The sequence below is a fragment of the Haliotis rufescens genome, unplaced genomic scaffold (genome assembly GCF_023055435.1).
Source record: "Haliotis rufescens isolate VD_foot unplaced genomic scaffold, xgHalRufe1.0.p SCAF_46, whole genome shotgun sequence".
NCBI lineage: Eukaryota > Metazoa > Mollusca > Gastropoda > Lepetellida > Haliotidae > Haliotis > Haliotis rufescens.
The window spans coordinates 1,601,004-1,628,191 of record NW_025964179.1 but is presented as its reverse complement, the minus strand read 5'-3'; the positions used below and the strand labels follow the sequence as shown (position 1 = coordinate 1,628,191).

Here is a 27,188-nt window from a genome sequence, read left to right as displayed (position 1 = left end):
TAATAATAATAATAATAATAATAATAATAATTCAGATGCATAAAAAATGTTTGCACGCTAAAGCTAAATCAAAGATACATGTAATTTCAATGTATGACATATAATGATTACCTTCCTCAAATAAAATCCAACCAGATGCATGTGATGCTAGAAACCTGAAGATGTAGATGTGTAGCAATCCTGCAGTAGCCCCGCCCACAAGGTGCCCCCCAAGGGGATGTTTGCATGGTCATCTGGTCAGTCTCTCTTGAGTCCCTCCTCCTCTGTCCCTCGCTGTCTGCTTCTGTCTGCAAACTGTCTGCATGTTGGCGTCACTTTCTTGTGAGGATGGCCTCTTGGAATATTCCTTGGCAGTTTTTTCGTTCTACTTGGGAAGTTAGAAAGTTAAAATCGTGTGAGGTATGTTGTTTTAAATGAATCTTGTTCTTTTGTGAATATTTGAAAGTTAACTGATTTTCCTGTTAATTATGATTCATGTCCTGGATCGTTATGTCCTTAAAATGAAAATTACAATCTCTATGTGAAGTGGGGACATTTGATGAGTTGTGCGAGGGTAGGTGGTACATTATTTAAAGAGTTGTTGAATATTGCACAAATTTAATAACTTGTTAGGAGTGAGTGAGTGAGTATTGTTTGACGCCGCTTTTAGCAATATTCCAGCAATATCACGGCGGGTAACTTGATAGGAAGAACAAATATTTGTTATTAAAGACATGATACTTGGCATCATAGTAAATACTTGATTCTGAAGTAATCTGTACCTATGTAGACTCAGCCTGTGATTGCATGGAGCTACACACACAGTTGACATGTACATGACGCCTCTTAGTCAACCCATAAACTGCTGAATTAATTTGAAAAGAGTCAAGAAGTGAAGTACAGCAGTTATTTACAATAGAGTTATTTCCTCATTAGCTGAATTTTTGAAAATAATTTTGAAATCCCAAACTTCTTATACACTAAAACCCATCTGAATTTTACAAATTTGAATTATATGTACAAGATTTACCAGTAGTCTTCAGCTTTATGCTTGTCATACACTTACTGCTTGTCACTAAAACCTGCTTCAAGAACAAGTATATTATCCAAGTTGCCTGCATTTTGTACATATGACAGTTGACTCTCTCTAAACAGGACTTGATTGTGACTGTGTTTGAATCTGTGTTAGATTCCAGCAAGAATCTGTCCTCTGTACATTGAGAGATATATGAATGTTGATTCCTTCTGAAAAAATTACAATTGTTACTTTTATCTCTATTTTCACAGATTAGTTGGTAAAATCTGAGCTCAAAATGATGAGAACAGGTGCTTGATATGTTTTTGATTTCTTAGGCAGTTGTTTTTGGTATTGATGTAAAGTTTGGAGCTATTTAGTTATTAGTGATGCAGGAATAATATCAGCAATACACATCAGAGTATACTCAATAACAATTCAAATTTGCCTTAGAAAATAATCACCAAAAAAATCATAATTATTTCATGAAAATCATTTGTGGGTCAAAGTGTGACAAGGGACACAGTGTCTGGTTGTCCGGACCCCGTCATTCATTGCCCAGACTTGTGCCATGAGCCTGTGATTGCGGGTTTTAATCCAACATTCACCATAATGTACTGGGTACTGGGTAGCCGTGATTGCGGGTTTCAATCCAACATTCACCATAATGTACTGGGTACTGGGTAGCCATGATTGCGGGTTTTAATCCAACATTCACCATAATGTACTGGGTACTGGGTAGCCGTGATTGCGGGTTTCAATCCAACATTCACCATAATGTACTGGGTAGCCGTGATTGCGGGTTTTAATCCAACATTCACCATAATGTACTGGGTACTGGGTAACCATGATTGCAGGTTTCAATCCAACATTCACCATAATGTACTGGGTACTGGGTAGCCGTGATTGCGGGTTTTAATCCAACATTCACCATAATGTACTGGGTACTGGGTAGCCGTGATTGCGGGTTTCAATCCAACATTCACCATAATGTACTGGGTACTGGGTAGCCGTGATTGCGGGTTTTAATCCAACATTCACCATAATGTACTGGGTACTGGGTAGCCGGGATTGCGGGTTTTAATCCAACATTCACCATAATGTACTGGGTACTGGGTAGCCGTGATTGCGGGTTTTAATCCAACATTCACCATAATGTACTGGGTACTGGGTAGCCGTGATTGCGGGTTTCAATCCAACATTCACCATAATGTACTGGGTACTGGGTAGCCGTGATTGCGGGTTTTAATCCAACATTCACCATAATGTACTGGGTACTGGGTAGCCGTGATTGCGGGTTTCAATCCAACATTCACCATAATGTACTGGGTACTGGGTAGCCGTGATTGCGGGTTTAAATCCAACATTCACCATAATGTACTGGGTACTGGGTAGCCGGGATTGCGGGTTTTAATCCAACATTCACCATAATGTACTGGGTACTGGGTAGCCGGGATTGCGGGTTTTAATCCAACATTCACCATAATGTACTGGGTACTGGGTAGCCGTGATTGCGGGTTTCAATCCAACATTCACCATAATGTACTGGGTACTGGGTAGCCGGGATTGCGGGTTTTAATCCAACATTCATCATAATGTACTGGGTACTGGGTAGCCGTGATTGCGGGTTTCAATCCAACATTCACCATAATGTACTGGGTACTGGGTAGCCATGATTGTCATCAAAATCAGTTTCCACAGACTCAGAAATATTTCTCCCAGTATCGGCACCTTTGCTTGCAAGGGGCGGTCGGGTAGCCTGGTGGTTAAAGCATTCGCTCGTCACGCTGAAAACCCGGGTTCGATTCCCGACATGGGTACAATGTGTGAAGCCCATTTCTGGTGTCCCCCCGCCGTGATATTGCTGGAATATTGCTAAAAGCGGCGTAAAATCAAACTCACTCACTCACTCACTTTGCTTGCAATGTTAACACATGCTGAGGTGTGCTTGGAATAATAATAATAATGATTCTGAAACTTGCTTGTACATCTTATCAGGGTACAGCAGCAGCAGCAGATAAGGAAATGAAACCAGTCTAGCACGTGACAGGCAGCCTGGGGGGTATACTCCCCAGGGAGTTGAGAATGTAACTCAATGCACACTCATCTATTGACCGGGATAATATGCAATGGGTGTGTTTTGTTCGTTTAGCCTAATGCTGTATCAATGGACAATTATTATTTAATGTGTAAACTTATCCAGGTTGCTTCTGCCTGCTTTTTAACCACTGTATCATAGTTTTCTATATTGTACCAAGCTAACTTTTGCCTGTTGGTGGCAAGACCATCTCCAACTTGACATGGCCGCCTCCCTGTGCTTGTCCCTAGATGTTACTGTGATCCACATGGGTCTTGTCCAACTGCGTCATGACCCTTGATGTTGTTCAGCTACTAGTCAGGGCATGGGGTGGCCCAGTCGTCTCAAGTCCCTGAGTTGCATCCATTGGGCACCGGAAACCATTGATTGTGGGTTCAAATACCGGTTATGTTTCTAGGTTTGTCAGCACCATACCTGTGCTTGTGGGTTCCGCCAAAGTGGTAAATGTCTGAGACCTGCATCACTTCAGGCTTTCCTCTCACATAAAACTGACACACTGTGATATAACTAGAATACTGTTCAAAATGTCGTTGAACCCAACTCACTCACTCACTCATCTGCCAGTCAAAGAGTCAGTTTGCCGCATTATCTTATACTGTTTTTAAAATCTTATTTGTATATATAAATGTATAATGTCCCATCTCTTCTCAGAACCATGTGAAATTATTTCTGTTTTTTTTCCCATCACCAGATACATTAATAGTTGAAAAAAGTGCAAAAACCTTTTAGAAAAATGAAAATGCTTCATATTTTATGCTGATTATCCATTACACTTATACAATAAACAAAAAGTGATAAACTGATTCGTGCATGTGTTCAACTAACATGGCACTTTCAGACTGAGCTGCAGAAGGACTTCGACACTGTCCAGTCTATGCTAGAAGAGAAGGAGAGGGAGATCGAGACACTCACACGAGAGCTGACCGAATCCCGCCTACCACCAGAGGGAGCCACCTCTGAACTACAGGTACTCAGATGTAGAAGTCAGCCAGAAATGTTTACCAACCCACAGGGGGCGGTCGGGTAGCCTAGTGGTTATAGCGCTCGCTCGTTACCTAAAGACCTGGGTTTGATTCCCGACATGGGTACAATGTGTGAAGCCCAATTCTGGTGTCCCCTGCCGTGATATTGCTGGAATATTGCTAAAAGGGGCGTAAAACCATACTCATTCACTCACTCACTCACAAGGAACCAACATACTGGTTCTGAATTCCAAATAAGGACTTTTTGGGCATCGTTGAGATTAAATGACCCGTGCTAGTGAGCAAGTGCATATATCTCTCCTTGGTACTTCCTACTCTACAACTCACTAAAAAATAAGTAAAAAATGTCAGAAAATAATCAGATCTGAGCTATTTTGAAGGATCGGGCAGATTGTCCCAAACAATGTGTGTCTGTGGCCTGATTGATTTTTTAGCCTAAATCGAAGTGTTGCAGCAGCATGTATGTGAGATTAATGTTGTGCTGGTTTTCAGGATAAATATGACGCTGAGCTCCTGAGTCTCAAGAAGACAATCCAGGCGAAGGTGAACATCATTGAGGAGAAGGAGGAGGAGCTGTACGTCCTGAACGAGAAACTTGAGTTACAGGTAACACACATCTCAACATCAGCACACGACTCACATATTGCTAAGATCAGTGTAAAACACTCGCACACACACACATACACACTCCAACAAAACTCCCAAACATATGTAGAGAGAAACAGACATCATTAGATATTAAATGGTCGGTTTCTTGGGCATGCCCATGTTTGGTTAGATTTGAATGTTGTGAAGTTATTTGTTTCTACATAACAGTACCCTGATGATGTTTAGCAATCCTTATACTCCTGATTACTAGTTTGCCTACTCCAACATGTCCAAGGATGCAGCAAATCAGGCAGCAGTTTTGGCTTAATAACCGTGCTTATAACATTGGTAGTGTGACAAATTGCAACTTTGTGTCAGATTATTACCGGGATTTTCTCTTTTTAACCAGGATACCATCGGTGGTGAGCTGTCCACAGTTCGTCAACAGCTAGCTGACACTGAAGTGACCCTGGATGATGTACGGCTTGCCAAACAGAACTTGGAAGAAGAGGTCAAACTTCTTCAACAGAAGCTAGAGAGTTCATCAGCGGAGTTCAGTCATGAAGATGGCCACGAAAAGGAGTCCAGCTTGGTCAGCATCAGTCAACTCCAGGAAGAGCTGTCTCAGAAAGAAGAGAAGCTGGACAGTGTCCGAGCTGAAGTGGAGGAGCTGAAAGAGAGACTGAGCGAACAGCAGAAGGAGCTGAATGATGTTCGGGGCAAACTCCAGGAGAAGGAGGTCTGGCTTGAGGAGCAGCAGGCTGGCCAAGAGGAGGAGGGACAGGTGGAGAGGCTCCAGAGGAGGATTGTTGAATTGGAGGAAGAGAAGAAAAGCATTGAAGAAGGACAGGTTGAAGACCTAAGGCAGAAGATTGAGGACCTGGAGACAAAACTGAGAGGGAGGGATGCATCAGGGATTGATGGTGGAGAGGTTGTGGAAGAAGATGCGATTGTTGTTGATCTCATCGATGAAGTTGAAGGTGTCCCAGCTGAAAGAGATTGCAGCATCGGAGGAGATGCGGACATTGCCAATGAGACCAGGAATATCATGGAAGAGTTGAATATGAAAATAAGTGAGCTTGAAGAAGCTTTACATGAGAAAGAAGAATTGTTGGCCAGATTGAGTTTAGAGAATTCTGAAGCTACTCCTGCAAAGTCAGATCTCAGTAAACAGTTGAGTGAGAAGACACAGCTGTATGACCAACTCCTTACTGATAAGATCATGCTGGAGCAGACTGTCATAGATTTGGAAACAAAGCTGGAGGAAAAGCAAGAATATTTAGAAAACTTAGATTATGATAAGAATGAACTCTCAGAGAAAGAAGAACTCATCGCAAAACTGAAACAAGAACTGAAAGACAAGGAAACCGACACAAGTTCAGGACAGATTGATTCAGAGGAAAGTGAACGTTTGAGAGACCTTCAGAAGGAGATCGAGGAGAAGGAATTGAAGATCATAGAACTGGAATCACACTGTGCAGAACAGAAGCAGCAGCTAGAGACGGGGGGTCTCCACATCCTTCAGCAGCAGGTCCAGGAGAAGAACCTGAGAATAGAAGAACTGGAGGCCAAGTACGAAGACCTGAAACAACAGATGCGGGAGGAGGCTGGGAAGCTGGAGGAGGAGATCCAGAAGATCCACCAGATCCAGGAGAGGCAGCCCGACATGGGAGTCCTGGCCGAGACCCAGCAGAAGGTGAGGGAGGTCACGGCAGAGCTGGGCAAGACCAGGGAGAAGCTGCTGGCTGCAGAGACGAGCTTGGAGCAGACCCTTGTGCAGCTGGCCGAGAGAGACGAACAAATCAAGGCTCTCTTTGAAAAGGGACAGGTAAGCTGCACTTTGGATTATTGAGTTTCATTTAAAAAAAAATTAAAGAGCATTTGCTTTTCAGAATGTTGGCTTAAAACTTGAAGGTCGATAACCTGGGAACTGAAATCCTCAAAGCAATCTTAGTATTAAGATGATTGTAACTCAATACATTAACAGGCTTACGACAGGGATAGTGCTACGATCACTTCCTGGAACTGGACCCTGGGTTTGAGTTGGTCCCCAGCATTGCTTTCTTGACTAACTTGGATCAGATGGTCATGCAAGGTGACCTGGCACAGACCAATTTACATTTACCAATGTATTGTCGACTGTCGTGTAAAACAAAAACCGATGCCTGGGTACTGTTTCACAAAGCAAGTGTATTGCTGTGACCATCTTCACTCCCACTGTTTGACATTGTTTCACAACAGTTGTAGCCCTGAGGATAATGAAGACATTGTTAGGGTTTGGTTATATTTCATTTGAAACCTTAATTCATTATTTTGTTGATTATGGGAATATGTAAATGGTTTGATGAGAAATGGAAATATAATGATATGAGATGTATGTGGTGGTCTGTAATGGGAGCCTGTCTTTACTGGGGGGCAGCGGGGTAGCCTAGTGGTTAAAGCGTTTGTTTGTCACCCCGAAGACCCGGGTTCTATTCCCGACATGGGTACAATGTGTGAAGCCCATTTCTGGTGTCCCCCGCCGTGATATTCCTGGAATATTGCTTAAAGCCACGTAAAACTCACTCACTCACTCTTCACTGGGAACACATGTGGTGAAATCGATGCTGCCTCTGGAGATGGCAAGTGAAGCACCTGCTCCTGACATTGGTGTGGTCATTTTATAATACGGACCAGTTTTGTATTTTGCAAAGTTACCTCTCTGGGAAAAACACTTCCATCTCTAGCTTCCAAAAGAGAAAAAAATTATTCTGCTGATAAGTTGTTTTGTTGAATGAAGTTGGGCATTTAGTTGGAAATTTAATATATGCTTGCTCCTCCAATTTAATATTTTTAACAAGTAAATAGTTTGTGGTTTTATTTAGTACTTTCTGACCAATAATTAGTTTTCCAGAAAATTTATGCAGGGCATGCTTTGCTAAATAAGATGGAAAAATGAAATAAGAATAAAGCTGAAAAATGTAAATTAACTGTTGCTGGAACTATTGTCAAGTTTATTATTGAAACTTTGAAACATGAATATTATTTCATAATGACACTATCATATTATTATTCAAAATTATTCATTTTCAAAATTCAACCGTCAATTTGATCAATTATCTGAACAATTTCCTCATCACATTTGACATTTCACATGCTATAATGAGGGAGTGATGGCATTCTTACCACTGCTGCTTTACAGTGAGGTGTGATTCAGAGTCTGTGTATATAAATAGCTTTGAAGGAGACACAGAACATCCACATTCTGGGTCACGGTTACAGAAGCCACTGAGTCTGTGGTATCTCAGAGACCGCGTCCACGTCTCCTGGCTGTGACCAGTGTTTCTAGTGTCTGAACATTGGAATGTTTTCAGGTCACCAGTTTGTCTCGGGTTGGTTGTTTTCCTGTGTGTTGAGTTTTGAATTTTTGAAGTGATTTCAGGGTTTGTGTGGAAAGTTGTGTTAAACTAAAACATGTCTTTTGATTGAGCTAATTTCCAGTTCAGAAAATTTGAGTTGATGTTGTGGTGATGTCTGTCTGTGTCTGTGGTGGAAGGAGTGGGGCTGGGCTAGGGGTGAGGGTGGGGTGGGCTGTGGGTGGGGCAGGCTGTGGGTGGGGCAGGCTGTGGGTGGGGCTTGGGGTTGGGTGTACCTTGTTGATGGGATATGTATATAGTTTGACGAAGATTCATTCAAGCAACTCCCATATTGCTGAATATGTATTTTAATATGAATTTTTTTTAATGTCATAAAATATTGTATATGCTGTTATTTAACTACTTTTTTTATGAATTTGTTTGTTCAGGTAAAGTAGGATTAAAATTTATTCATTCATCATGTAACAACAGCTGTGTATTATTGTGCCATTAAGGATACAACATATAGTAGTTAGTATGGTTTAGTGTGTGCTTTCCTGTCAGTCTTTTTTACCTGTTCAGGGGAGATCACTCTAATGTTTCTGGATGTTTATGAAGATGTATGCATGTGGTTGAATCTTTCTACATTGAGTTGAGGAAATTATTTCTTTTCTTTTGGAAACAGCCAGGCCACATAGCCTGTCTATGACTTAAAATGGACGTCTGAATTGTGTTACAGCTGGTTGCATGGGGCACTGCTGGTTGTTAACTGTTGTATGGTATCTCTAAAGTTCACTAGGAATTAGGTTGCAATTGTTTGCAAAAACATTCATTTAGGTTTCCCTTAGTTGGATTCAGGTTCACAATTATTTGTCTGCTATCTCAAATTTCATGCTATATTTCAGTGTCAGTCAGTGATTACACCATTACGTTAGTTGTTTATTGACTTATTCTGAAAATGGACATCACACCATATTTTAGAGTAAAAATGGCAAAAAGAGATTTTGAATTTTTGTTGTAGGGTCATATGCATTCCAAACTGATGTGCATATTGCATTAGTGGTTATGAATGACACCCAACTTCATCTGAAAAATATTAATACCCTTGAACCAGATCCAACTTAATCTGACAATAAGGTTTTGTAACGAACGTTGACGTAATATTTAAACTTTCAGCCTCGGCTTGACACGAGCAGTCAGTCACAAGAGGAAGTGAATCGAGCTCTGGAGGACTCACAACAGGAAGTGTATGAACTCTCACTAGAGTTACGGGAAAAAGACGAGGATCTTGAACGACTGTCTACAGCTCTCACAGCAACGGAAGAGGAACTTGAGATCAAGTCATCTCGTCTTCGGACTGTGGAAGAAGACCATGAGAAGATACTGAAGGACTTACGCGAGACGGAGGAGAAGCTGAAGCAGACCTCGTTTGAACTGACCAATGCGCAGCGAGATCAACTGTCAATCTCTCTGCCATTGGACTTGGATGAGGATCATCAGCTGATGACTCGATCGGAGTCAGAACCGGCACTGAATAACTGGAGACGTGAGAGTCATCTGTTCAGGTAATATACACAACTCTGATGATGTGATTTCAGTAATTTCTACATCTTTAAAGTTCATGAAATTCTTTACAAGTTACATCTTGTTTTCCTGATTTTGAACATTTTGAAAATGTCAATGGAGTTGAACGAGGAATGTGTTGTGATGAATTGTCAGCATTGGTTGTCATACAATTGGGTGGGGTGGCCTATTGGGGAAAGCGTTCATTTGTCACACAGAAGGCCCAGGTTCGATTCCCCTGCTGTTATATTGTTGGAATATGGCTAAAGACAGCATAAAACCCAACTCACTCACTATGATCATAAGTTGTTGTCACTGTCGTCACAGTTATTTGTGTGTTAGGCTGTGTGGTGGATGTTGTCCTTCCCTGTTGTTAGGTGGAGTAACACTGAGATTGTCTGTGAGACATTGCAGATAAACACAGTCATGTCGGTATCAATGCATTAGGGTAACCATGGTAACACATGTGATGGCTATTGATAACCATGTTGATGTTTATGTACAGGGGGGGCGGTCGGGTAGCCTAGTGGTTAAAGCGTTGGCTCGTCACGCCGAAGACCCGGGTTCGATTCCCGACATGGGTACAATGTGTGAAGCCCATTTCTGGTGTACCCCGCCGTGATATTGCTGGAATATTGCTAAAAGCGGCGTAAAACCATACTCACTCACTCACTTATGTACTGGGATAAATACATTGATGTTGACGATAAACAGTAGATATTTTAAAAAGAATGTTTATGATTATATTGATGTTGGAAACATTGATATTGATTCATTGAGAATAACAACATTGATATTGAAATTGATAACAACATTCATATTTATTACTGATATTTATAACAATGTTGAAATAACATATGTTCTTAACAACATTGATATACATTTTCATAGCATTAATATAAATATTCATAAAAAACATTGACATACATACATACATACATACATACATACATACATACATACATACAAACATACATACATACATACATACATATTCATGATAACAATGACGTAAATATTGATAACATTGATATAAATATTAACAACAACATTGATATAAATATTCATAATGACATAATTATTGATAACATTGATATAAATATTAACAACATTGATATAAATATTCATAACCAGATTGAGGTTGATATTGATAACATTGATATAAATATTAACAACATTGATATAAATATTCATAACAACAACATAAATATTGATAACATCGATATAAATATTAACAACATTGATATAAATATTCATAACAACATAAATATTGATAACATCGATATAAATATTAACAACATTGATATAAATATTCATAACAACAACATAAATATTGATAACATCGATATAAATATTAACAACATTGATATAAATATTCATAACAACAACATAAATATTGATAACATCGATATAAATATTAACAACATTGATATAAATATTCATAACAACAACATAAATATTGATAACATCGATATAAATGTTGACAACAACATTGACATTGATATTGATAACGTTGATGGTAATAGTGATGCAGTGAGATGAACAACATTCCCTGATATAAGTTGTTGATGACACCCTTTGCATCACAACATTGAGAACAACAACGTAGGTGTTGTTTGTATGTGGCAATGGAAATAATCCAGTATTACCTTGCATATTCGACCGCCTCCCAGGTCTATTTGATAGTGTCTCCCTGGAAAGCGGAAAATGGGTGGTTCAATCCCTGAATGGGTAATACCAAAAGATGGTACTTGTTGTTACCCTGCCTGACACTCAACATTGATGAGATAAAGGGACTGATCATCTGGAGTCAGCATAATTCCAAAAGTCACTTAAAGTTGGTACTTGTTGTTTCCCTGCCTGGCGCTCAACATTGATGAGATAAAGGGACAGAGCAGCTGGAGTCAGCATAATTCCAAAAGTCACTTAAAGATGGTACTTGTTGTTTCCCTGCCTGGCGCTCACCATTGATGAGATAAAGGCACAGAGCAGCTGGAGTCAGCATAATTCCAAAAGTCACTTAAAGTTGGTACTTGTTGTTTCCCTGCCTGGCGCTCAACATTGATGAGATAAAGGGACAGAGCAGCTGGAGTCAGCATAATTCCAAAAGTCACTTAAAGACGGTACTTGTTGTTTCCCTGCCTGGCGCTCAGGGAGATAAAGGGACTGAGCATCTGGAGTCGGCATAATGTGTGTGAGTAGGGTATCCAGAATGGTACCTCAGTGGGGCACTGGAAAACCAGCATTAGTCCAGACATGTTTTATGTATAAGTCAAATCATCTTGAACTTGACATCACCCTACCTCACCTCACTGCATATTTCTTGTTGATTAGGTCACGTTTACACGAGGTGGAGAGTCTTGTGCGTCAACAGAAGCAGGAACTTGGCTCCAAGAACAAAGAGTTGTCGGTCGTTCGTAAACAGCTGGAGCAATGGCTGTCCCAGGACCGCGGAGACGGAGACGTGAAGACACATATAACATCACTCCAACAAGAGATTCAGGTCAGTAGCAAGTATTTGGTACCTAGTATTCAAGTATTATCAAGTATTCAGCTGTCTTGTATTTCTTTCCAGCAGTCAAGTTTTTTATAACCATTTCGAAAGACCTGATTAACCTGATGAAGGGGCAAGCAGTGGTAGAAACTAACAATTTTTAGTCCACGAGTCCTTCTAATGATAACATATAGCAAAACACTTAAAAATGGCAAATTTCTACTAGACCTTATGATAACTATTGTGCTGTTTGGGAAGGACTTTTGGCGGTAGTGCTCGTTTCTGGAGCAGATCTTGAAAACCATACAGTATTTCTTGCCCTGCACACAACCAGACATGCCATATGAGATTTTCATGCTTGTTTAGGATGATCTAAGACTAACCCCTTGCTTATTTCTTTTTAAATTTTTTTTTTTTAATTTATATAAAATATATTTTCTTTTTGTCAGGAACGTGATAAGAAGAACCAACTCCTTCAAGCAGAAATCGATGAATTAAATGAAACTCTCCTTATAAGGGACACTGAAATTCATGCAGTCCGTGCATCCGAGTCTCAGCGGTATTCTAGTGCAAGGGAGGCAACTCCTCCTGAAAGTGAACATCAAATACGCCACCTGAGACACGAACTACGGAAAGCCAAATCGGCACTTGCAGAAATTCATCATAACGGTGACTTCCTTGATCGAACTCCTGAGGGCAGTGCTACGGAGGATGACCAATCACCTCTGAGATTGGGAGAAGATGCTCGTAATCTTCGGCGGGAAGTAGCCCAACTGAAGGAAGAGCTTCAAATATTTAAGACAACAGCTTCTATGTCATCGAGAGATTTTGTTAAGGTGAGCAGCTGTAGGAATTGTGTTGGAAAGTGGACATGATATAATGTTGTCGTTTCAATGTAATGTCAGCTTTGCACTGAAACAGGAGGAATATCAATCCTTATCAGAATTTGTTGTATGAATTCTGATTGAAGTATGTACTTTAACAGACTTGAATGATGTGCTGACCTGCACCCAAGGGTAGCCTACTGGCCTAAGTGTTTGCTCTTAACAGAGAGGGGGCACGGTCGGCCCAGTCGTCTAAGGCGCCGCGATTCGCTGTGCAGAGTTGCGCCCTTTGGGCATGCAAGAAACCTATGATTGTGGGTTCGAATCCCGGTTCGCCCCGATTATGTTTCTAGGTTTGTCAGCACCATACCCGTGCTCGTGGGTTTCACCGAAGTGGTAAACGTCTGAGACCTGCACCACTTCGGGCTTTCCTCCCACATTAAGCTGACACGCCGTGATATAACTAGAATACTGTTAAAAGCGGCGTTAAACCCAACTCACTCACTCACTCACTCTTAACAGAGACCTGTGTTTGATTCCCAATTGTTGGGAGCTTTCCTCCCCACAAACTAACACACTGTGATATACTTGAATACTGTTCAAAGCAGCATTGTGCCGGACCTGGGTTCGATTCCTTACATGGGTATAATGTGTGAAGCCCATTTCTGGTGTCCCCTGCCGTGATATTGCTGGAATATTGCTTAAAGCGGCGTATAACAATACTCACTAACTGACTCACTCAAAGCGGCATTGAACCAAACTGGTTTTCTCCCCTGCAGAAGGTGATGGAGCTGAGACAGGAGCTATCCGAGGAACACAAGAACCACATCCGGGACATCCAGGAGCGACTCAAGATGGATGCTGAGTCCCAGCTCACCACGCTGCAGCTCCGACATGAAGATGAGATCAAGCAGCTCCGTCAGCTCCATGACCGCAAGATGCAGGCCGTCCTCGCCGAGCAGAGGCAGGACCTGGAGAAGCAACACAAGACGGAGATCAACAGACTGATAGCGGAACACAAGCAGGAGGTGGACCTGGTCCGGGATGAGGGCATCGGTGAGTAGAACAGGGGGAGGACGGATGGTGGGTGCTACGGATGTTGAGGGATGGTGGGTGCAACAGATGTGGAGGGATGTGCACTGTGAGGTAGGATGGGGTGAGGTGGGATGGGGTGAGGTAGGATGGGGTGAGGTAGGACAGGGTGAGGTAGGACAGGGAGAGGTAGGTCGGGGTAAGGTAGAAGGGGGTGAGGTAGGTCAGGGTGAGGTAGGACATGGTGAGGTAAGATGGGGTGAAGTAGGGTGAGGTAAGGTATGACAGGTTGAGGTAGAAGGGGTGAGGTAGGATGGGGTGAGGTAGGACAGGGTGAGGTAAGATGGGGTGAAGTAGGGTGAGGTAAGGTATGACAGGTTGAGGTAGAAGGGGTGAGGTAGGATGGGGTGAGGTAGAAGGGGTGAGGTAGGACAGGGTGAAGTAGGATGGGGTGAGGTAGGAATGGGTGAGGTAGGGGTGAGGTAGGACGAGGTGAGGTAGGATGGGGTGAGGTGGGGTAAAATAGGTCAGGTTGGGGTGAGGTCGAATGGGGTGAAGTAGGTCGAGATGAGGTAGGATGAGGTGAGGTAGGATGGGATGAGGTACAAGGTGAAGTAGGTCATGGTGAAGTAGGATGGGGTGAGGTAGGTCAGGATGAGGTGAGGTAGATCGGGATTTGGTGAGGGTCATAGTGAGGTAGGACGGGGTGAGGTAGAAAAAGGTGAGATAGGTCAGGGTGGAGGAAGATAGGGTGAGGTGGAATGGGTGAGGTAGGAGGGGGTGAATTACGAGGGGTCGAGGTAGGAGGGGGTGAGGTAGGATGGGTGAGGTAGGTCGGGGTGAGGAAGGCCGAGGTGAGCTAGGTCAGGGTGGAGGAGGATAGGGTGAGGTGGAATGGGTGAGGTAGGAGGGGGTGAAGTACGAGGGGTTGAGGTAGGAGGGGGTGAGGTAGGATGGGTGAGATTGGAAGGGAGTGAGCAGCGGTAGAAACTAACAGTTTTAGTCCACTAGTCCTTATAATGGTAACATATAGCAGAACCCTTTAAAAGGACAAATTTCTACTCGTCCTTATGATACTTTAACTATTGGGCAGTTTAGCAAGGACTATAGGACTAGTGCCAATTTCTAACGCTGAGTGAGGTAGGGGGTGAAGTAGGACGGGCTAAGGCCGGATGGGGTGAGGTTGGAGGGGATGAGGTAGGACGGGGTGAGGTAGGAAGGGGGATGGTCGGTGTGGTAGGCCTGGATTGGTAGAGGAGCAATACTAGAGGTTTATTAAGGGATGAGTTGCTTGAAGATGGTAAAGAGACATTTTGAACACAGCACACTATATGTTTGCAGGTTAAATTGAATGAGAGTCTTATATCCTGAGGAGTATAATTTCCACTGCTAAACCAATAGTCTATTTACGTAGTGTCCAGATGACTGGTTCATCATTGTCTTCTTCCAGTGCGAGATGATGCATCTGTGACAGACCTGAGGCAGAGTCTGATCTCCGACATCCAGCAGACGGAACTGATGGACAACCGTCTCATGGAGCAGCTTGACGGACCGGGTGGAGAAGACTCGGACACCACAAGCATCACCGACACGGCCAGCATTGAGGCAGCGCCACCTGGTGCTATATCCACAAAGCTACAGGTAGGATGGCATGCCGAGTTGTGGTGGTACCATGTTAGAATGTCCACATTCTGGATTTATGAGGCTACTTAATGAAGCGGGTGGTCCGACTAGGTGACTTGGTAGATCGTCACCTGACAGCTTTGATCGTCACTGGATTGTCTGGTCCAGACTTGACTATTGACAGGCCGCGGTCATATAGCTGGAAATGAATGCGGCGTTAAACAAAAACAAAACATAACAAACATATAAATCTGTGTTGGTTTGTCAGCCCTTTAATTTCTTTTGTTTAGTTAAGAATATTAAACATGAATATTTAAGGAGCCAACGGATATTTTGATTCAGTCCTTGGCCTACAGCACTTTCCATCCAACCATCTTTATGACACCATCTCTACGACAACGTCTGTATGACGCCATCTGTATGACACCGTCTGTATGACACTATCTGTATAACATCGTCAATGTGGCCATTGTTTCAGGTGTTGTTGAGCCGGCTACACAAGAAGGGTGTCCATGTGCTTACACTCTCCGAGCTCCAGTTCCTTCAACGGCACATGTCTCATGACCATCTGAAGGGCGATATTGATATTGATGCCGTGCGACAGGCCTGGGAGAGAGAACGTGAGACATTGCTGTCCACCATCAACTCACTCAAGGACCTCCTGGCCAGGGTGCACAAAGCCAACAATGTGGACAGGGTAGGTGTCTGTGTGACAGGGTAGGTGTCTGTATGACAGGGTAGGTGTCTGTATGACAGGGTAGGTGTCTGTATGACAGGGTAGGTGTGTGTGTGACAGGGTAGGTGTCTGTGTGACAGGGTAGGTGTGTGTGTGTGACAGGGTAGGTGTCTGTATGACAGGGTAGGTGTCTGTGTGACAGGGTAGGTGTGTGTGTGACAGGGTAGGTGTCTGTGTGACAGGGTAGGTGTGTGTGTGTGACAGGGTAGGTGCCTGTGTGACCGGGTAGGTGTCTGTGTGACCGGGTAGGTGTCTGTATGACAGGGTAGGTGTCTGTATGACAGGGTAGGTGTGTGTGTGTGACAGGGTAGGTGCCTGTGTGACCGGGTAGGTGTCTGTGTGACCGGGTAGGAGTCGGTGTGACAGGGTAGGTGTCTGTATGACAGGGTAGGTGTCTGTGTGACAGGGTAGGTGTCTGTGTGACAGGGTAGGTGTGTGTGTGACAGGGTAGGTGTCTGTGTGACCGGGTAGGATTCGGTGTGACAGGGTAGTAGTCGGTGTGACTGGGTAGGTGTCTGTGTGACAGGGTAGGTGTCTGTGTGACAGGGTAGGTGTCTGTGTGACAGGGTAGGTGTGTGTGTGACAGGGTAGGTGCCTGTGTGACTGGGTAGGAGTCGGTGTGACAGGGTAGTAGTCGGTGTGACTGGGTAGGTGTCTTTGTGACTGGGTAGGTGTCTGTATGACAGGGTAGGTGTCTGTATGACAGGGTAGGTGTCTGTATGACAGGGTAGGAGTCGGTGTGACAGGGTAGGAGTCGGTGTGACAGGGTAGGTGTCTGTGTGACAGGGTAGGTGTGTGTGTGACAGGGTAGGTGCCTGTGTGACAGGGTAGGTGTCTGTGTGACCGGGTAGGAGTCGGTGTGACAGGGTAGGAGTCGGTGTGACAGGGTAGGTGTCTGTGTGACACTGACAGGGTAGGTGTCTGTGTGACAGGGTAGGAGTCAGTGTGACAGGGTAGGTGTCTGTGTGACAGGGTAGGAGTCGGTGACAGGGTAGGTGTCTGTATGACAGGGTAGGTGTCTGTGTGACAGGGTAGGTGTCTGTGTGACAGGGTAGGTGTGTGTGTGACAGGGTAGGTGCCTGTGTGACAGAGTAGGTGTCTGTGTGACCGGGTAGGTGTCTGTGTGACAGGGTAGGTGTCTGTGTGACAGGGTAGGTGTGTGTGTGACACTGACAGGGTAGGTGTCTGTGTGACAGGGTAGGTGTCTGTATGACAGGGTAGGTGTCTGTGTGACAGGGTAGTAGTCGGTGTGACAGGGTAGGTGTGTGTGTGACACTGACAGGGTAGGTGTCTGTGTGACAGGGTAGGTGTCTGTATGACAGGGTAGGTGTGTGTGTGACACTGACAGGGTAGGTGTCTGTGTGACAGGGTAGGTGTGTGTGTGACAGGGTAGGTGCCTGTGTGACAGAGTAGGTGTCTGTGTGACCGGGTAGGAGTCGGTGTGACAGGGTAGGAGTCGGTGTGACAGGGTAGGTGTCTGTGTGACACTGACAGGGTAGGTGTCTGTGTGACAGGGTAGGTGTCTGTGTGACACTGACAGGGTAGGTGTCTGTGTGACAGGGTAGGAGTCGGTGTGACAGGGTAGGTGTCTGTGTGACACTGACAGGGTAGGAGTCAGTGTGACAGGGTAGGTGTCTGTGTGACACTGACAGGGTAGGTGTCTGTGTGACAGGGTAGGAGTCGGTGTGACAGGGTAGGTGTCTGTGTGACACTGACAGGGTAGGTGTCTGTGTGACAGGGTAGGTGTCTGTGTGACACTGACAGGGTAGGTGTCTGTGTGACACTGACAGAGTAGGTGTCTGTGTGACACTGACAGGGTAGGTGTCTGTGTGACAGGGTAGGTGTCTGTATGACAGGGTAGGAGTCGGTGTGACAGGGTAGGAGTCGGTGTGACAGGGTAGGTGTCTGTGTGACACTGACAGGGTAGGTGTCTGTGTGACAGGGTAGGAGTCAGTGTGACAGGGTAGGTGTCTGTGTGACACTGACAGGGTAGGTGTCTGTGTGACAGGGTAGGTGTCTGTGTGACACTGACAGGGTAGGTGTCTGTGTGACACTGACAGGGTAGGTGTCTGTGTGACAGGGTAGGTGTCTGTGTGACAGGGTAGGAGTCGGTGTGACAGGGTAGTTGTCTGTGTGACAGGGTAGGTGTGTGTGTGACACTGACAGGGTAGGTGTAGGTGTGACAGGGTAGGTGTCTGTGTGACAGGGTAGGGGTCTGTGTGACAGGGTAGGTGTCTGTGTGACACTGACAGGGTAGGTGTCTGTGTGACAGGGTAGGTGTCAGTGTGACAGGGTAGGTGTCTGTGTGACAGGGTAGGTGTGTCTGTGTGACACTGTTGCTAGACAACCGAGATGCAGCTTCAAGATAAACAAGAAGAACTCTCACACTTGAGTAATTATTGCTATATGCAATCAGCTATTTGCAGAATGTTCACGACAATCTGGAGATAGTTTTAGATCGTGGACAGATATGACTACCTCTGACACCAGTGTCTGAGACTGCTTGTCCCCGTGTTGCAGTGTGAGGGGGAGGAGGACTGGCGTGGAGACCTGCTGGCGGCCGTCTGTGGACTGTTTGACAAGGAACGTGAGGCTGTGTTGGCAGAACTGCGGACATATGTGGTCACTCACGCCCCCGACGCTGACCCCAGCACCAGGAGGCTTGAACAGAGAATCTCCGATCAGGTAGCCAATTCACTGTCAGTCAACTTATTTGAAATAATTTTATTTAAAACAAAAACCCAAGCAAACTTTTTTCATGGGAAAGAGAATTAATGAATGGCAACTTCTTTATTGTGAGGAACACAACATTTCAGAGTATATACTTACTCCTACAGCAGGTGAATTGATTTGTTGTGTTTCTCATAATAATGAAGTGGACATCCATGAATTTTCTTTCTAATGTGTATCACTTCAAAATGCCTTTCAAAGACTTGAAATTATTTCACCTCCTTAATTTTAGGACCGATATATTGTTGCATTCCTGCATCAGTGTGTTTACCATCCATACACAAACACCGTCTTGATGACAGGCTGCAGATAATTACCTTTTCAGTCCCAAGCTTGATTCTAGGTCTTCTCTCATCAGACAAACAGTGTGACTGACAATCTATTGACTCTGCCTGCCGTATTGCTAGGCATACCCTTAATTTTACACAGACAGATTTGTGGTATTGTTGATAGAATGTCTTTCCTGTGAGCTGAAGGTCAATTCGATCCCCTGATGTGTCAAACGAAAAAATGTTAAAAGATGGTACTTGTTGTTGTCCTGCCTGGATATAACAAGGACTGGTCGGCACAGTCAGCATAATGTGTCTGAGTGGGGTATCTCAGTTAAGCTGCAGCATGGTATCTCAGTGGGCTGGCACTATAAAACCGGCTTCACTCCGGACGGGTACAGACAGATGCTCACACACACGCACACACATGTGCTGCTATATAAGTGCAAAAATCTTGAATGCGCCGTTAAACCCCTTATCACTTCACTAATTAATTTTGCATGTGTCAATTTTGTTTGGCTTCCTGCTTCTTGGAATATTGGTGAAGGAATTTTTAAAACAATTATTTTTGTCTGAATTAACATTATGAAGGAAGGAACCGCTCCAGTACCACTGGCTCTCAGTTGTTCTGATACATGTAAACTTCATAGGATTCACTGTCTTTCACACAATGTCTGTTATTTACTCGCATTAGCATCTGTTCTTGGTGTTCCAGGAGGTCCTCCACCGGTCAGCACTGGACCAGCTACACCACTCGGACCGGCAGTCCATGCTGTCGGAGATGGAGGCGCTGCGGAAGAAGGCGAGTGAGACGCGGCGGCAGACGGACGAGCAGCAGCGGGAGTACAGCACCACCCTCTCCTCCCTGGAGGACCACAACGCCAAGAGGGAGCGGCAGCAGCAGCGGCAGAGTAGGTGGTCCTAGGGAAGAGAGGGAAAGTGGTCCTTGAGAACAGAGGGAAGGTGGTCCTGGTGAACAGAGTGGAAGGTGGTCCTGGGGAACAGGGGGAGGTGGTCCTGGGGAACAGAGGGAAGGTAGTCCTGGGGAACAGAGGGAAGGTGGTCCTGGGGAACAGGGTAAGGTGGTCCTGGAGAAAAGGGGGAAGGTGGTCCTGGGGAACAGAGGGAAGGTGGACCTGGGGAGCAGGGTAAGGTGGTCCTGGAGAACAGGGGGAGGTAGTCCTGGGGAACAGAGGGAAGGTGGACCTGGAGAACAGGGGGAGGTGGTCCTGGAGAACAGAGGGGAAGTTGGTCCAGGGGAACAGGGGGATGTGGTCCTGGAGAACAGGGGGAGGTGGTCCTTGGTAACGGAGTTGAAGGTGGTCCTGGAGGACAGAGGGGAAGTTGGTCCTGGAGAACACAGGGGAAGGTGGTCCTGGAGAACACAGAGGAAGGTGGTCCTGGGGAACAGAGAGTAAAGTTGGTCCTGGGGAACAGAGGGGAAGTTGGTTCTGGGGAACAGAGGGGAAGGTGGGAACAGAAGGGAAGTTTGTCCTTGAGAACAGAGGGGAAGTTGGTCCTGGGGAACAGAGGGGAAGCTGGTCCTGGGGAACAGAGGGGAAGCTGGTCCTGGGGAACAGAGAGGAAGGTGGTCCTGGGGAACAGAGGGGAAGTTGGTCCTGGGGAACAGAGGGGAAGATGGGAACAGAAGGGAAGTTGGTCCTGGGGAACAGAGGGGAAGCTGGTCCTGGGGAACAGAGGGGAAGTTGGTCCTGGGGAACAGAGGGGAAGCTGGTCCTGGGGAACAGAGGGGAAGGTGGGAACAGAGGGGAAGTTTGTCCTGGAGAACACAGGGGAAGGTGGTCCTGGAGAACAGAAGGGAAAGGTAGTCCTGGGGAACAGAGGGGAAGTTGGTCCTGGGGAACACAGGGGAAGGTGGTCCTGGAGAACAGAAGGGAAAGGTAGTCCTGGGGAACAGAGGGGAAGTTGGTCCTGGGGAACAGAGGGGAAAGGTAGTCCTGGGGAATGGAGGGGAAGGTGGTCCTGATGATCATAGAACTGAGTGGTCCCAGGGAACAGAATTGCTACAGATGTTGAACAATTGTTGAAGTGCTGGTGTGAAGTGAAGTCCCCACTGACATGTTCCCCTGTTCCCGACAGTCCAAGTCCTGGAGTACAAGCTGCAGCAGGAGAAGGTCATCCAGGACGACCTGAAGACCAGCCTTGACCTGGAGCGGCAGCGGGTCCGTGAAGTGTCCGGTGAGCTGTCACGCGAGAAGAACTCAAGCCTGGAGATTCAGGGAGAACTCTCCACTGTGCAGATACAGCTGTCTAAAGCTCGGGATGCTCTGGAGCGGGAGCACAACAGATTCATCTCAGTCACGTATGTAGAAACTTTGTGTGATTTGTTGGTCAAGAAACATTCTCAGGGCTTGAGTGTTCATTTGTACGAAATTACCATAGAGTACGACTGTCGTAAACAGTCTCACACATTTTAGATTGCGGGAGATCCTTGAAGCTTTCTGCTATAATGTCTTGATCCTGGGCGGGGACGGTGGCATTGGGGTACCTTAGTGGTTAAAGGGTTGGCTCATCACACCGAAGACCTGGGTTTGGTTCCCAACATGGGTACAATTGGGAAGCCCATTTTACTGTATGCCCCCGCCATTATAATTCTTGAATATTGCTAAAAGTGGCGTAAAACCATACACACTCACTCAATCTTGATCCTGGGAGCTGAGCTTTTATTTTTCAACCGCTGGGTTCTGACCCCTTGACTTTTATGTTTCCTTTTTAAATCTGGAATATGTGTTTAAGAAGGTGTGGTATGAAAGGTTCATCGCTAAGTTCGCTTTGTTACTTTGGCCCCGCGATCCGCCCTCAACATCCAGGAGATGAATCTGTATCGTGGCTACATCCTTGATGTTGTCCTTGGTTGTATCATCCAACAGAGGTCGGAGGTCATGTGTGACAATGCGTAAACTCTCGTTTACTTGTACTTGTACACAAGCACATATGTATGGTGCCATCAGCTGTAATTCTTTTACCATATATGGAGGTAATCTGCAGAGAATGGTAGAAATTCCATTTGCCATATTCTTTTTGTTCTTCCTTGATTCGGGTGGCCCAGTCGTCTAAGGCGCCGCGATTCGCTGTGTAGAGTTGCGTCCCTTGGGCACACCAGAAACCTATGATTGTGGGTTCGAATCCCGGTATACCCTGATTGTGTTTCTAGGTTTGTCAGCACCATACCCGTGCTCGTGGGTTTCACTGAAGTGGTTACCATCTGAGACCTGCATCACTTCTGACTTTCCTCCCACATTAAGCTGACACGCCGTGATATAACTGGAATACTGTTAAAAGCGGCGTTAAACCACACACTCTGAGCGAAATGCCCATTACTCTGTTTCTTGCTTTGATTACTTTACTGGTTTCCTATAGCAGGTTTGTTCAGCTGAAAGTTTATTTTTGCTCGATTTAGTTAGGTATACATACTTCATTGATGAAATATATTTGACTGAAATTTGTGCAAGTAAGAATACAACATGCTGGAGTATTATTCCCTTGACTGGGCTATGTACTGTATTTCAAAATGTTGTTTCTGTTGTGTTCTCATTCTCCCAACCCATCTTCTCCACACAGGGAGATATGGAACACCGTGATGTAAGTTGCCTGCCGACCAACCTTGCATGCCACCAGGTGTCCTGTCTTGATCATAATCTGTCCGTGTTGGACGTGCTAGTCAGCTAGTCGGCTAGTTGGCTAGAGACACAGGGGAATAGTTCCTTCACATGGTTGTACTTGGGCGATAGTTCTTTCAGATTGTTTGTTGTTCAGAGTGTGAAATTATACTGATTTTAGTTTTTGGAAAATATTGAGAAGTTTCACCATAATACTGGGAATTCATCTCTGGGAATAATCACAGAGGTCCTGGGGGGGATTCCAGGCTACAATAGATCCCCACCGATGCTGGTTGCTAGAGATTATTTGGTTGATTACGTGTTGTCATACCTTGACATCAAGCATTGTTGCTCATTATATCAATCACTGGAGTATCGGGTCCAGAAGAGATTTTTTAGTCTACCGTCATATAGATGGAACAGTGTTATTGTGTAACTTTAACAACAAACAAAGAACTAGTCTTGAGGAATCAGGATTTCAGTCAGTAAGCCGTTTAAAAGATTACGGGGCTCATATAGTCTTGAAGATTTATCTTTTTCATTATGTTAAAGATGTGAAAATATACTAAATAAATAACTCTTGAAGGTTAAAGTCAAATGCAGTGTCAAGGGAAGATGGATCAATGTTTGTGAATCCCCAGAACAGTGATGACCCCCCCCTCCAAAAACTAACATCCCCCTAAGCACATGACTAAACTGACCACACCCAGGGCATTCCAGTCTAGAAACCGTGCTGACCGTACCTGGCCACTTATTGGACAGGGTGGTCATGTGACTTTTTTGACAGTTTGGACCGTCACCAGATTGACTCAATTTAGTTACAGGCTGTCGTCATATAGCTGGAATATTGGCCAGTGTGGCGTAACACAACAGACTGAGATTACATGGAGTCATGGTCTTGGAGAAGTTATGCACCAGGGTGCCATTGTACAAAACAATCTTAGCGCTAAGGAGATCGTAACTCCCACACATTAACATAAACTTACGACTGTCGTAGTGCTAAGGTTGTTTTGTACAACGGCACCCAGGTCTATAGGAGATCTTGTCACACGTATTTCACAATCATCGACGTTAGCCACTTGGACAAAGTCTGAGTTGAGTAAATTGAGTTGAGTAAATTTAAATTGCCAAAATAATACACAATCAAGACTTTGTTTAATAGGCATTCTTATAAATCTGAACCGCCATGTAGGTTTGGGTAAAACATTTCCAATCAGTTGTAAGCTGTGGAGTTAACGACATGGGGATAGAGTACTGCACCAGGTGACGTCAGTCCTTGTGGTTTAAGCCTCTGGTTGATGGATACATCTGAAGATATTAGCATCCCATATGCTGACGATGTGTTGACAATGTATATGATTCATAATCACGCAATGGAACATGACCTTTATCAACAGCTCAGATGTATATCAACAAAAGACTATACTCCGTGTATATGATATATAGGTATATATACTCCGTGTATATGATATAATGATATATATACTCCATGTATGTGGTTCAGTCTATTTATGCTTCAGCCATCACATGCACCTATATGCATTACATTAAGGGGAACTGGAGTCCTTGAGGGTTGCTGCAGAGGTATTAGAATCAAGGAACCCTAAATCTTAAGGTTTAACTTGAGGGCTCGGACAAGGAATCCTTGACTTCATGACGTACGGAGTCAAGCATGACAGTCAAGGTGCCCTGATTGCCCTGATGTCTAGAGTTACATATTAAGTTTGCCCTGGATTCAGTGACCATAGGAGCAAACCTCCAGGACCCCAGGACTACCCTTAATTGTATTACTGATACGTTATACTCCAAGGCTTTAGGGTACATAGGCTCAATACGCATGGGTTATAAACTTGGGGATAAGATGTATGTATAGTGTTATGACCCCCTATAGGCTGTAGGGTGACGTAATGAAGGTCATCAGTACTACACATCTTCCCGAGGCAAGGGAGTTAACTGACAATAAAAGTCCAGTTTCCACCCTTGCCGAACCGGGATTGAATTTCATGGCTCGATTTTGGTGGCTTTTACGAGTTATGACCCTTCTATGTCCATCCGAATGACCTATCGAATTCCACCTCTAGTATAGCTTGCCTTTGTTGCACACAAGATGGCGGCATACAGTCGGGACGATCTGATCAGTAGTCAAGACCTCTTTTGTAATAAGGCAGGTCTTACCTCGCGAAGTGCATCAGATTATTTGAGTACCTTGATAAAAAACATGAAAATATTTGGAAAATATCTGTCGACGCCTAGTTGGAGGTACACATGCTTTGCAAATCCTGCAGTTTTCCGAAATCTGCACATTGAAATCCATGTTGTTTATGATCCGTATGTCTAGTTTGTTACGAGGTTTTGATCGGACTAGGCATAGACTTGTTAGTCCAGCCAAATTGAAATGGAATTCCAGCTGAGTGTGGCAAGGGTTGAAACTGGACTTTCAGTCAGTGAACTCAGGACCACCTCCATGGTCCAGTGGTAGAGCGTCTGCCCGGAGAGCGGAAGGTCCGAGATTTGATCTCCATCCGCGTCATACCAAAAAGATGGTACTTGTTGTTACCCTGTCTGGCGCTTGACATTAAGGGTCTAAAACGAGGACTGGTCGGCTCGGAGTCAGTATACTGAGTCTGAGTGGGGTATTCATGTTAAACTGCGGCATGGTATCTCGGTGGGCTAGCATTATAAACTGGCATCAGTCCGGACTAGTACAAACAGCTGCACACATGTGCATGCACGTTGCTATATAAGTGCAATAATCTTGAACGCTATGTTAAACCCCATTTCACCTCACCTCACCCTTGCCTCAGGGGGGCATGGGTGGCAAAGTTGCCTTATGCTCTGCATTTTCATGTGCAGAGTTGCGTCCCTTGGGCATGCCAGAAACCTATGACGAGCCCCTTAAATGCGACGTTACACTTCCCGGATTGACACTATTCCCCATAACCCACATCCCATCACATAACAAGCATGTTGATACAAACTGTTTCTCCCTTGTTTGGTTATGTATTTGTCGGGTGAATATTTGTGCCATTCATGTTCAACTAACAAGGGATTGGTGTTTTCTTGTTTCATAGATCTATATGGTATGAAGTTTCAGTTGTATGGTCTATATTTGAATGTGTGATTTGAAGGTTTGTGTGATGTCATGAAATAATTTGCCAGGTTGCATGGATATCTCGTGTTTTCTTCGTCATTATCTGCGTGTTAAGCATGCAAGTTCTGATGTCGTGAAATTTTTTATTTCAACTTGTAATACTCCACAAGGTTATTGATCATGTGGACTGTTTGTCAGGTTTTTGTGTAGTATCATGGTCTGGAAGTGACTGTGTCTGATCTAGACGATGTCATTAGCAGTGATGCAGCTGTTTGCAGTGATGTTGCTAGGAGATGTTATAATTAGTTGTGAAATCTCTGTAAGTGTGTGATGATGTGTGATGTATTCTCAATATATTTCAATATCTGAGTATTTGTGTTCTCAGTAGGGGATGTGTAGCAGTTGAAATGAGATATAAGATTAAGTAACTGCAACGTTCGTGATGCTCAGTTTAGGAGTCAGGTTACATATTTATGAAAAATTGCTGATGAAGCAACTTTGCAAGGTGATATGTTTACAGAGTAAATTATGAATAGATTTGCATATGTTGCCCGGTATTTCCAGAGATGCTCTGGAAGAAGAGAGAACCAAGAACAGTCGGCTGTCGGAGCTCCTGGAGTCGGAGAGGAGGAAGTGTGTGCTGCTGAACTCGCAGGTCATTGACCTCCGCTCTCACAACAAGGACTACTTGGAGAAGGAGAGCAGATTTGTTGAGGTAACTATCTCTGATACCCTACTAGTTTACTGCAGCAAGGAGAGCAGATTTGTGGAGGTAGCGATCTCCGATACCCTACTAGTTTACTGCAGCAAGGAGAGCAGATTTGTGGAGGTAGCGATCTCTGATACCCTACTAGTTTACTGCAGCAAGGAGAGCAGATTTGTTGAGGTAGCGATCTCCGATACCCTACTAGTTTACTGCAGCAAGGAGAGCAGATTTGTGAAGGTAGTGATCTCCGATACCCTACTAGTTTACTGCAGCAAGGAGAGCAGATTTGTGGAGGTAGCGATCTTTGATACCCTACTAGTTTACTGCAGCAAGGAGAGCAGATTTGTGGAGGTAGTGATCTCCGATACCCTACTAGTTTACTGCAGCAAGGAGAGCAGATTTGTGGAGGTAGCGATCTCCGATACCCTAATAGTTTACTGCAGCAAGGAGAGCATGCACACACACAACAATGTGTGAACAACACAGCCTTTCAAATGACACT

The 27,188-nt window shown here is 44.6% G+C and overlaps 1 protein-coding gene across 5 annotated transcripts in view; it reads left to right on the top strand.

The window, feature by feature from the left end:
• LOC124141589 (A-kinase anchor protein 9-like) overlaps positions 1–27,188 on the top strand; it is a 193,607-nt gene that overhangs the window by 152,106 nt on the left and 14,313 nt on the right. For 4 of the 5 annotated variants that reach the window (XM_048383254.1, XM_048383253.1, XM_048383255.1 and 1 more), the window contains 14 exons: positions 3,931–4,059; positions 4,568–4,681; positions 5,073–6,491; positions 9,175–9,563; positions 11,896–12,064; positions 12,505–12,891; positions 13,659–13,935; positions 15,362–15,552; positions 16,013–16,231; positions 18,791–18,955; positions 19,985–20,180; positions 21,370–21,592; positions 22,852–22,872; positions 26,545–26,695. In XM_048383254.1, coding sequence (XP_048239211.1) covers positions 3,931–4,059; positions 4,568–4,681; positions 5,073–6,491; positions 9,175–9,563; positions 11,896–12,064; positions 12,505–12,891; positions 13,659–13,935; positions 15,362–15,552; positions 16,013–16,231; positions 18,791–18,955; positions 19,985–20,180; positions 21,370–21,592; positions 22,852–22,872; positions 26,545–26,695 — 4,050 coding nt within the window. The remainder of the gene's footprint in view (positions 1–3,930; positions 4,060–4,567; positions 4,682–5,072; positions 6,492–9,174; positions 9,564–11,895; positions 12,065–12,504; positions 12,892–13,658; positions 13,936–15,361; positions 15,553–16,012; positions 16,232–18,790; positions 18,956–19,984; positions 20,181–21,369; positions 21,593–22,851; positions 22,873–26,544; positions 26,696–27,188) is intronic. The other variant, XM_048383252.1, reaches the window with a different exon arrangement.